At 34.5% G+C, this 12578-nt stretch overlaps 1 protein-coding gene across 1 annotated transcript; it reads right to left on the bottom strand.

Annotated features, from left to right (window-relative positions):
• Window positions 1-612: 612 nt before the first annotated feature.
• On the bottom strand, window positions 613-6058 carry LOC116164562 (E3 ubiquitin-protein ligase listerin-like). Its single transcript, XM_031478759.1, has 5 exons — window positions 5871-6058; window positions 5626-5820; window positions 5310-5576; window positions 2219-2689; window positions 613-2170 (listed from the first exon to the last, which is right to left on the bottom strand). The coding sequence occupies exons 1-5, from the start codon at window positions 5916-5918 to the stop codon at window positions 1982-1984; spliced, it is 1170 nt and encodes a 389-aa protein (XP_031334619.1). The 5' UTR covers window positions 5919-6058; the 3' UTR covers window positions 613-1981.
• Between the last annotated feature and the right edge of the window lie 6520 nt (window positions 6059-12578).

The following is a 12578-nucleotide window of genomic DNA, read 5'->3' as shown; positions in this document are numbered from 1 at the left end:
AAGGCCGCTAGCCTGAAGCAAAGCTTGCAGTCTCCATATAGTTAGCACTTTTTGTGTCGTAAACCTCCTTGTGTACCCTTATTGCTTCTGACGTTACATGAAACTATTTGAAATCATGACCCTGAGAGTGAAATTTAGTAACTTGGTGATTATTGTTTTCTGATACATTAAATTGATTGTTACCAACAATATAAATGTTTAGTTTTGTGGGAAATTCAAACTGATCACCCGGTATATCAACCATATGCATATTTTATGTTATCATACAACAAATGGATTGCTCTTTTCAAATATCTTAAAATAACATATGCGTTGCATTTGAAAAACAAAAGTTGCATAAATTTCAGATTTAACCGGGTGTGATACTGTAAGTTCCAATATGCGATCAGATAGATTGTATTGTCACATATAAAATTATATTTGTCAAATTATTCGCCAAATAAAAAATAAAATGCACTGTATATTTTGCATTACTGCCTATCTTTCCTGAGAAGCAGCACTAACGCAGTTGAATGACCAATATTTTTGACCTTAAGAACAGATTTTCCGCGAGAGACATATAGATAAGTAAATATCAATGAAAAGCGCAAATTGTTTCATTATGAATTATTCTGCAGTAAAAAGAATTTTAATCGCTGATGCAAACTACGAAATAATTCGTAGCATAATTTTTTCAAAAATGTGTTTTGAGAACATATTTGGATACCTACTATTTTTACATTAGTTAGTCGTAATTCTACCCAAAAAATGGTGATAATACGTTTTTTAAAATAATTTTACGGAAATATTCAGACAGTGAACGTATAAAATAACTGCATTGGTTTTTAACGGTTTTTCTTGAATAAATGATGATTTTGAAATTGTTTGGTAAGTGAGGCGCAAAAAACACTGCCCTAATAAATTTCAAAATTCATGGACGAAAACAAGATAATAATTATTAAAGGTATTTTCAAATTATATTGACCTCAATTGTATATAAAAAAGGGCACTGTGAAAATTATTTGACATCCTGAACAAACAAGATTACTAAAAAAAATGTAGAAAAATATAAGAGAATACACACTACAAAAAGGAAGCATACAAAGACTAACAACGCTAACTATTATCACGATTTGGTTATTGATTTTTTTCACTATGTCTTTATTGCCCAATTTGAAAACAGACAAATACATTAAAATTAATGATGAACAAAAACAAAATGTTGGCTTAATGCAAACCTTCGGTTTATGTTTACCACTTATTATTGTTTATAAAGGATTTGTATTGCAACTGTGAAGTGAAGTCACACTAAAAGATTGTTCATGTAGTGCAAACAAAGCAAAAAAGTTGATGTGCAAACAATGTTTTATATTTCAATCGCTGACATGGAGTAATATTAAGCCTACTCCATGCAAGGGGGAGCGCCTAATGTTAAAACTTTTCTGTCATTCCATGTGATAGCTGATGTCGTGTTCATGGTCTGTTGCTGAATAAACCCAATTAATTCATCTTTAATGGCAATTGAAAAGCCAGGTGAGTGCTTGTTGTTGCTGACCTATAACATTTTGACGTCGTCTGACCTATCAGTGTAAGTATTCCAATAAGTTTGTTCAAGATTTTCGCCTGACCAAATTATTACCACTCCAACGAAGACAATACTGAGACATGCTAAATTTACACAAGCTTCGACCGTCCCAGGAAATTCAGGACATAGGAAGGTGGTTAAAATAATTCAATACCTAATAATATTCAATTGAGTTGAGGACAATAATATGAAAGAGGTACGCACTCCAAAAACCGATAACTTGTTTTCATGAACAATAACAATCTGTGTAGGATTAGTTTCCCCGCCATCCAAGGGTATCGGCCAAATTGGGACCTGAACTACGATCTTTTCTCCATTGGATTTATGGGCTCCTGTGTTTGTATTAAATATGTGACTTCAATTCACAATGAAAATACAAATCCTTTGCGTGCATTACTAAATTTTATACGTAATACTTTACCCTTTAAACATATTTTCGAAGAATAAGGAAAAAGTGGAATTCTGGTCAATACTTGGAGGCAGATGTGAAATCAGAGGTAGTAAATTAGGAAAAATCACATAAGCATTTCCAAATCCACCTTCTTTTAACAACTTCCACAACTTTGGAAAAACCAGCTTGTCAATATTAACATACTGCCACCATTCCTGCAGAGATAATTTGTTCATACAAATATTTGATGTGCGTTAAAATACCTCAATTGTGGATAAAACAGAAAGAATTGCTTCCCATAAGGATTGGACAACTATGGGTTCGCTCTCGTCTAAATCAGAAAAAACAGCTCCAACAATATGCGCGTACTCTTTTTTCAAAAATGTGGGCGATTTTTGACATATTGACGATATCACGCAATACCAGGCAGATTTAATTGGAAGTACTTTATTTTTGGCAAACTTCCAAAACTTACTGTCTGAAATAATTTTCATATTTAATTCTTCTTGCTTCTCAATCTCATCTGTGCATAGTTGTTGCAAGTACAAGGTGTATCCGTGAAGACTCGATATTAAAACTCGTTGGTATTTAGCCTCCGCATCTTCGGGAGATGTGATCTTTGGGTTACTTAAGGTGCTTGAAGTATGAATTGTAAGATTTTCACCAATGTAAGATAAGATTTCCTCTTGACAATACGCAATAGCTTCCTTGATTTTATTTTTTGGAAACGCATCCTAAAAATGTAGAGCATTATTTAATGTATTCATTTATTTGTGTTTAATTTTTTGACGCAATAGCATTTGATTCCCGATGGTACTGTTAAATCCAATCCAATCATAAAAAATATCACAAATAGTGCAACTAATTTTATTCGGATCATTTTCTACGAAAACTTTTGATTTTAGATATGTGGATGTAATTGTTCCTATTTTTTAGTGGAAACAGTGAACACAAAAAAAGGGGATTTCTATTTAATAAAATTAATTTTTTATTTCACGACAAAGGACCTAGCAGCGGAGCGTCCCCTTTGACGGCGCGTTTCATCGCGGCCACAAATTTTTAATTAACACACGTTACATCTTCTAATATTTCTCACAACACTTGAACTCTTCTACAATTTTGATTTTTTGTCCGGCATCCTCTGAATATGTTTATTTTTGGTTTGCAATCCCTTCATAGTGTAGCAAACATTCCAGAAATCCCGATAGATATCAAGGCATCATCCAAGATTAGTCATCGGCGATAAAGAACGAAGGCAGATGTGACGTAATCTTTCCGAGAAATATGACTTGTTTGTTCGAGACCATTCTACAATAGTCAGATGCCTGCGAAAGCGCTTGAGATCTTTCAAGGGAGGCGTTTGCTATATAAGCATTGCATTGCAGCGCAGTTCTAATTTCGATGCCGAAGTAATAAATAGGTCGCGCTGTTATAAATGGTGTATTCGTGAGTGATAAACAATATTTTTATTGTTATAAATTAATCAATTTCAAGACTGTTATAAATTTGTTAATTGTTATAAATAAACAACGTAATTAAATTTACATTACAATAGCAATATTTGAGCATGTCGCGTCTTCAACAGGCTGGTAAATGCATGCACAAGCGAAAACGGCTTCATAAATAGAACCCGAGACAGAACTGCTAACTAAGGCTGGAAAATATTTCGAAGTTCTAAAATTGACCAACAAAGGGCGTAACTGCCATTTTAAATTTTAAAATTAGATTTTCTTTAAATTTCGCATAATAATCTACAAATTGTTTTCACATTTTTAAAGAGAACCAGTTTATCTATCATTTTCGTAAAAACAAAAACTCAGTTACCTATTTCAAAAACAAAGATGGTGTGGGGCGTTCAATTGTTTTTGTAATAACCTGCTTTAACTTCTTAACCGTTTCACCGATTTGAACAAATTTAGTATGGTTGAAAAGAGCATTCCTTGGGCAATGAGAATTAACCAAAATATAGTTAATTTAGTTGAATTCTTCTCCGCCAGGGGGCTAGTTTTAACACTATGACTCAAAATTCTAAGAGGCCAGTGAAAACCGTTTTTCAAAATCTCGAACCTCAAATATTGGGAAAATGAGATTAATTAATTAATTAATTAATAAAAATGCTTGTATTTCCGGTATTTGTCGATGGCGCGAAAGATTGTTTGGAAAAGCACCCTACACTTTTAAGTAGGCATTGGAAAATTAAACAAATGAAACACGATGCATTATAAAATAATAACAGCCGTAAATTATTCTGCTGTGTTTACATTCAGAAAGTGCAGTTTTTTGAATTTGTAATCTTTTCTAAAATGCCGCTTTCTAACCAAGAAGCATTTAATATGCTGGCGGCAATGGTTCGTGGTCAATTCGGATAACGCAAGTTGAAGATGTGGGCACCGATGGTCGCATTTTGAAAATACTCAAAATATATCGCCAGCATATTAAATTAGGTTCTGCCGTCCCAATCGTTTCCATAGAAACACAATTGTCATATGAACGACAGATGTCATCAGAATGCATAATCATTTGTTTCACTTTATTTACCCTTACGGTTAAAGTGATCACTTTATCTATAGGTTAAAGAACGGCTTAGCCTACTCATTCAAACCTATTAAAACGGGGATTTACAATAATTCAACCGATTAAACCGGGTTGGTAGATTTTGCTATGGTTACAATTATTGCCACAATTGTTTCTATGATGATTTCTACCAATCCGGTTAAAACGGTTGAATTATCGTAAATCCCCAATGTCATTTTAACATATGCTATAAAATAAAGAAAAATAATGATGTGTCACACTCAATAATTTTACATAAATTTATTCCTTCTTTGTTTCTCAGATATTGCACGCGAATTCCTTTGGGAAATGTCACAAAAATTTAAAATACAGACATATACGTTTCTAACAATTCATTACTAATACGTGTATGGTTTCGGACATTTTTGTAGTTATGTTTTGTTAGCATTATAATAGCATTCTTAATTTATTTTTTTGTTGTACCTACAGGCTACAGACCTCAAAAAACAGGAAAAAAACCATGTTTTGTAAAAATTACAAAAAAATTTAGTCCCTCGGAGCCCCCCCCACACACCTCGGATACTCATTCCATTACGCCTCCGCCCTTGGTTAAAACAACACCTGCATACACCCCTATCGTAATTTACCAATACACCACTGGTTGTGGTCGATACTGTACTCTTGATTGTTGCTTCATTCATTATTACCACTGATTCCCTCTCCTTCATAAGGCAATCACCTAACTACCAACAAATTAGTTTGAATTACCATGACCTGTGGCAAACGTCAGTTTTGCCATTGCGTCGCTACAGCTTTTGATAAAGATTACATTCTACCTACCTGAAATGATTTTGTAGCAGCACTAGCTGCAGGTGCATATGTGTCATATTGTGATGTAAACCATGGACCTGCAAACTGCTTCAAATATGGCGCCAAATTTCGTTTACTTTTAAGTACGACTTGATGATGAGCTATATGCGTGCCTTCTCGTACTTTATGGTCAGTATCTGTAGCCAAAACACAATACAATCTTGGCCAAAATGGCAAAACAGCTATCACTGCTTCAATATCTGATGTTTTAATAAGTTCAGTGAATTCTTGAAGTGCCTACACAATTAGGAATAAATGAATTGCCTATTCTTGTTTATTTTAAAACCTTTGATTTGGTGGTGGCATCCTTTTTGCTCATCTTCTTTAAAACTAGCTGAAAATTTGGATCTATAGAGGCATCCATGTCATCGGTGGCAAGAGAAAATCCAGACATTGCTGTGGATTCTTTCATAGCCGAAAAACCCACAAATTGTGGTACGGTTGTCCCTAAAAGCTCAGCACTTCTACAGCTGCTGGAGGGCTACATGAAAAAGGAATAGTAAAGGTTTCATTACAATTTCTAACACAAACCCTAGCATTGTTCTTCGTTCTTTGTGCTTGTTTATGTTTTCCACCCATTTCCTATTGCAATGTAGTAAAGATATATAACACAATTACTTTGAACATGAAACTTAATTATATTTTTCGTGGCCAGTACAAATTACACAATTACACTTTGTAGGTTAGGTTTGAGTGACAGACTGACATATATATAAGAGAACTGAGAAGTATATGGCACAGAATAAAGGTGGGTTCATAGCTCTCCGTTCATACGTTTCCGTTTATCCGTTATCCAATCAGAACACAGTAAATTTTTAAACCGTACGTCGTCCATTAACTACGGAAAAGTTGGTTGAAGTTGAAGATTTACGTTTCCGTTGGTCCGTTTTTTAACAAGAGTAAGGTTATGTTTGTTATGTTGTTGACTTTTAAGAGCAAATTTAACAGTGTTCGTCTATTACGTTCTTCGAGGTGATAATCTGATAGCAAAGACTAACTCTGATAGTAGTTTCTACGTACTGAAGATCACGGTGGGTACAGTACAAAATAAAATTTAGGTTATGGTTATACCTACCTTGGAAACGTACGATATGGACGGATTGCTATGAACCTTAACAAATTGCACTATCCGTTTGAGGGATCAACGCAACGGATGAACGGAGAGCTATGAACCCACCTTAAGACCTTCACAGAACAGAAACATAAATGGCGCTAAATTGTCACTGATTACAGCGTTTCCCGTGGTTGTACGGAGAACTATTTATCGCAGACTCAAATATTTTTTTGCAAAACCTGTAATTTTGCTCGTTACAGGAAATATTTTTACCGTCGATTTTATACGTACATGTCAATTTTGACTTTTGAAAGATTTAAAATATGAACAAGTTATGTGACCGTAAAAAGTGTTGTGTGGCGGATTGTAACGATAAAATATCAAAAAGGCATCGTTTCCCATATTTTGAAACAGATTGTTTTGTGCTTGAAACGCGAAGAGGATTGAAATGTGCTGTTATTTCTCTCCTATTTATGCAAGGTATGGAATTTATAAATTACCAACGGTATAGGCGCTAAAGGGTGTAGACTTGAGTTTTATATTTATATAGACGTAGATACTTACATTGAATTTATTATAAATTCAATGATACTTATATTGTAATTCCTTTTAGATAATGAATACAAAATACGTTTTACATAATTCAACAACTTCCACCCTCGCTTCTCAAGTAACAAGTAAGCACCAGAATCAAGTTAACATTTGTTGTCAAAAACTTGTGTGACAATTTGCTGAAACGGTTTTATTACCTCTTGGAACAAACAATTTAGTTCAAACGATATTTTTTAACAAAAATATGTAGTCCAAACAGTAATTAAAACCAAATATTTCGTACGACAAATCGTTATGTAAGGATTTTTCTTCAAAGTGTTAACATCTACAAACCGTAAGTTCCACTCACTTCTGAGTTTTATATGTAGTTTGTAAACATGTAATTTAAGTTCTCTGTGTTAAATAATGTAATGTGATTGTATCTAAATACACTTTAATTTAACAACTGTGTATTCTTTATCGATATTTATGATTTATATCGAATTTGGGAAATTACTTCATGACTTTAGAAGCTGGTCACCAGATGGCGCTACTCTGATTTTGATGCTTTAGTTCACAGTACACCCACCAGGGTCCGCCAAAATACCATACAAACATAGATATATAAATACATAGATACAGCCATACCCCAACATAGTTCAAAAGGACGTACCATCTATTACCATCACTTTCGGCACATTAATTACGTATAGCGCTATCCTTTATAGAGGTACCCTGAGCATGGAAGACAAGATTCGCATTATTTATTATAGCTGTCAATCAAATTGTTAGCACAAATCACACAGAAAATTATCAGATTTGAGACTTTACAACATAAATAAACCGCCTTTTTATTTATTTAAATCGCATAGCAGCAACAAATGTTACATTTAAAATGGAAGATGTTACTTAGAAAGCTGGAAAATGACGAATTTGAAAAAATTACAGCTGACAAATGGAAGAAAGTGTGTGAACATGTGGAAAGTGATTAATTTAAAAGAGAAGTTATATTGGTTGATGTTTCTGAACTTTATAATAAGTGTTAATAATGACAGTGATGATTCGGATTTGTCAATTTCATCTGACGATGATTCGGATTGTGAACTTTTATAAATGTAATGAATGTTCACTAAATGAGTATTATCACCAATTGGATATCATTGCTAAGATGTTGTATTTATTTTAAATAAATGTACACGTGTAGCTTACTTACTACAATTAGCACTATAATTTCAAAAAGAAACCCCACCGATTGGACATATGCCGAAAGGTAGGCAAGACGCGTAGCGACCAAAATTTGATATTGCACGCACACACAGTCTATAAATCTCGTTTTCCTAAGAATATTGCACGGATCCTTCTTTGTGATCATGATACAAACGCACTGCATCAACATCATATAGGCCAAAATGATAATTGGAAACGAATTCACTTCCTGTCGCAACTTAATCTCCGTAACCATTACGCCTACAACCATGCAATTAAAATTAAATTGTTGAACATAAACTTTACTTACTTACGGTTTTTTTTGATATTCTGCAAGCCAGCAATGAATTCACTGCAGCACATCATGCCAAACAAGGTAAACATAGTCCCAAATTTGAATGGCGTAGCTCTATGTAATAAAACTATTTCAGGAATAACAATTATGGACGCGTCTATCATTATGGCAAGCACTAATGTTATTCGTATTCAATTGATAACGCAATAATCACATAATATTTAGTGAAAAAACCGCCCATCATGTTTAGGGCGAATATTTTTAGTTAGATTTGATTTCGCGCAATCGTGAAATGTGTCAACTGTCACATGACTTATGGGACGCGCTAAGTTTGTTTTAAGCGTCCGATTCGCGTACGACATAGTGGTTAATGCAATAAAAAGAGATAGAACATGTTTCTTCTTGGTTAGAAAGTAATGGAGAGATGTACAAATTTCTTTGATATGTTTTTTAAAAACCGAGGTACGTTTGTTAAGGATGGCTGTATCTAGGTATTTATAACGGGCGATCAAGAATGAGTGACTGTCGAGTCGCCTTTGAAAGTTCAAGTTAAGTAGGATTTCCCATGTAAACAAAAATTCCAAAAGTGACTAGACGGTCACTCATTTTTGATCGCTATGTATATCTATGCATACAAATTTGTAACATTGCTGTTTCTATTCTGAGAAGGCCGTATTCTGTGGTATATGGATAACCGCCTATGATTGCAATGTGCAAATTGTTCGCCATAAAAGAGAGCTGCCCTATTCCTTAGTCCTCAACTCTGTATTTATGCGCAAACTCCCCAAGTAAATATTTACTTCTCTCCGCCTACTTTTAAGTAGCGCCAATTTCAAATTTCATAACCTATAACTCGGAAATAGGGTTAAAATTTTATTAAACCATTATTGTGTGCAATTACCATATGTAAACACAACCACGCACCATTCGGAAACTTCACCCAGACTTCTATTCGCTTCATGCAGGTTCATATTCACCACATTGGCCCCATTCCACCTGCCGACTCGTATCACTATTGTCTGATCCTGTGATGTCTTTAGATAAGTATACTAGCTGGCCGAGGCCCACCCTCCCAAGACCAATCGCCGCCGAAGCGTTTCAGTTAAGTAAATGCAGCATTTATACATTATAAATCAAAATTTGTATTCTTTCAGTTTCCCTAAAGGTGAACTACGAAAAGTGTGGTTAACACTACTTGGAAAAACAGATGAAAATTGGAAATGGCCAAGAAATAAAGTGGTTTGTTCAGAACACTTTGAAGCAAGTGCTTTTGTATACTATAAGTACGGTGGTGGAGTAAGAAGATCCTTACAACCAAATGCTATTCCATCAATACAATTGGGTATGTCAAATATCGTTTCACATTATACTTCAACTGAAACCACTGAAACGCCAATTGTTGTATCCGATACACATGGAATGCACCCAGTCCCACGGCAAATAGACACAAGGTAAGCTGAATATTATACGATATGTATTTAATAACAATTTTTTCAGCTATGCATCTACATCAAGCTCTAATGTAACACCAATCTTTGACGCAACTGCACCACAGAAAAGGAAAATCAATATAACGTAATGTCACAAACAAAACAACTGTACATCACTTATGACCGTTTGCACCGATAAATTTAAGTGGAGCTTAACTTAAACGTAGCTTAAAATCCATGGCAACGATTATTGAGACAATGGTTGCCATGGATTGTAAGCTAAGCTCCGCTTAAATTTATCGGTGCAAACGGCCATTAATTGGGCACGGAAACCAGAACATGAATTTAAGGGAAGGGCTCGGGGAAGGCTAAAAGTTGTTGAAGATTATTGGGAATATGTTAAACATGGGGTAGCATTCGTATAGTTCAAGTCTCAGTTTCCAACCAATTTGTGCACACCTACACTTTTTTATACGTACCTCAATTTATAACTGCCAATTTTTTTCAGTGATTTATCAACAAGTGGTAGTACTAGCACCGACAGTAGTAAAAAGCGAAGAAGAACAGCACAGCGTATAAAATTCTTCCACAGTTATAGGTAATCATTGCATAAACTATTTGTATGGCATGCTTCTCTTTCAATTTATTCAAGCTGCTTGACTCTTTACATCTGTTACTTGTCTAATTTTCATACCTTACAAGGTATACAAATATATCGATGACTTATTTGACATTTTGTAGCTTGTCGCCAAGGAGTTTGAAAAAAAAATATGTGCAAGCTAAGAGGAAACATGCAGTAATGAGACAAAAATTTTATGATTCCAAGAAAAAAATAACATCTCTGCAGAAAACCATATTTAATATGAAATCCGTTATGACTTTTGTTAAGAATACTCAATTTTTATCAGAAGATGCTGTAGAAAATGTGGAAAAAACATATGATAGTGTACCCCATTTATTGATGCAACGATATTTGAAGAATATTACAAACAAAACTGTAACCCATGAAAGTTATCCATCTATTCTCAGACGCTTTGCTGCAACACTACAATTTTACTCTATGAAGGCATATGAAGCAGTTCGAAATGAGTTTGCATTGGCTTTACCTCATCAAGCCACCATCAGAAAATGGTATCAAAATGTAAATTGCGAGCCAGGATTTCTTACACCAGCATTTGATGCATTGAAATTAAAAGTTGAAGAGTTGCGGCAGAAAAATCATGATCTACTTTGTTCCCTAATATTAGACGAAATTTCCATCAAGAAGCAATTGGATGTTGATGGTACACGGGCTTGGGGCTACGTCAATATTGGGGTACCCACTGAAAATGACGATCTTACACCCGCCACTGAAGCTTTAGTTTTGATGGTCGTATGCCTCACAGGTCATTGGAAATTACCCGTGGCATACTTCTTTATTGCCTCTTTGTCAGCAAAGCAAAAAGCTAACATAGTAAATGAAACTTTAATTAGGTTACACAACGTAGGAGTTGATGTACCATCAATTACATGCGATGGACCAACCACAAATTTCGCTATGTTCAAGGAGTTAGGTTGCAATCTAGATAATGTGTTTGACATGAAAACCTGGTTTAGTCATCCTTCTGCAACTAATAAAAAAGTATATTGTGTATTAGATGCATGTCATATGCTGAAATTGATCAGAAATAATTGGTCAAACTTAGACACGATTAAAAATCCTGATGGAGATCTTGTAAGGTGGGTGTATGTCAAGGAATTGTATAAATTACAAGAAGCAGAGGGATTACATGTTGCGAATAAATTAAAACGTGCCCACATGGAATGGTACAGACAAAAAATGAAAGTAAGCACTATGTTCTATGTTATGTGAAATTTAAATCTATATTAATTATTTTAGGTGCATTTAGCAGCACAAACATTAAGTAGGAGTGTGGCAGATGCCATCGAATATTTGAACACTCATCATCTGGAAGAGTTTAAAGGGAGCGAAGCCACCGTTGACTTCATTAGAAAAATTAATGATCTTTTCGATTTGTTAAACTCCAGGAGTCCCCGAGCATCAGGGTTTAAGGCTCCCCTAAGATTATGTAATGAAGCTGTTTGGAGACCGTTTATTTTAAATACAGTTCATTACTTATTAAGGTGTACGGATGTTGGAGGCAGACCTTTACATATGACTCCTAAAAAAACGCCTTTCCTGGGGTTTGCAATTACCTCATTTTCCGTTTGTGGAATTTATGATTCCTTGGTAAAAGTAGAAAAACTTAAATACTTTTTAACATACAAGGTATCACAGGATCACTTAGAAATATTTTTTTGCTCAATAAGGCAAGTATTAATCCTGGAAAGTAATACTTCATGTTTAATTTGAATCATTTTCCAGAAGTAAAAATGGATGGAACAATAACCCATCTTGCTTACAATTTATGCGAACAATGAGGAGATTATTGCTCCACACCAAAATTGACCAGGGATCCGGGAATTGTAAAGTATTAGACGCCACCACTGTTCTTAGCGTACCAAGCACTGCCACACATTTGGAACAATCATTAGATGTATCATTGTACCGAAAATATAATTATGCTCTTGAGCCAAAAGAACAAATACTCGATCATGATTATGTGTGCAGTGAAACAATTGAATTAAGTGAAATCTTATCAAATGTTGTCACTTATATAAGTGGATATGTAATTAAGATGTTACAAAGTCGACATAAATGTGAAGAATGTGTGCTGGCATGT

Source organism: Photinus pyralis, unplaced genomic scaffold, assembly GCF_008802855.1.
Source record: "Photinus pyralis isolate 1611_PpyrPB1 unplaced genomic scaffold, Ppyr1.3 Ppyr1.4_LG2, whole genome shotgun sequence".
Lineage (NCBI taxonomy): Eukaryota > Metazoa > Arthropoda > Insecta > Coleoptera > Lampyridae > Photinus > Photinus pyralis.
Note: the sequence above shows the minus strand (reverse complement) of the source record. Positions and strands in the feature narration are given on the sequence as shown.

Coding starts and splice junctions, on each gene's coding strand:
- LOC116164562 (XM_031478759.1), bottom strand. CDS start 5,918: ATGGGTGGAAAACATAAACAAGCACAAAGAACGAAGAACAATGCTAGG. Junction 5,577..5,625: donor ATGCCACCACCAAATCAAAG/GTTTTAAAATAA, acceptor CTAATTGTGTAG/GCACTTCAAGAATTCACTGA. Junction 2,171..2,218: donor CTGTTTTATCCACAATTGAG/GTATTTTAACGC, acceptor TTATCTCTGCAG/GAATGGTGGCAGTATGTTAA.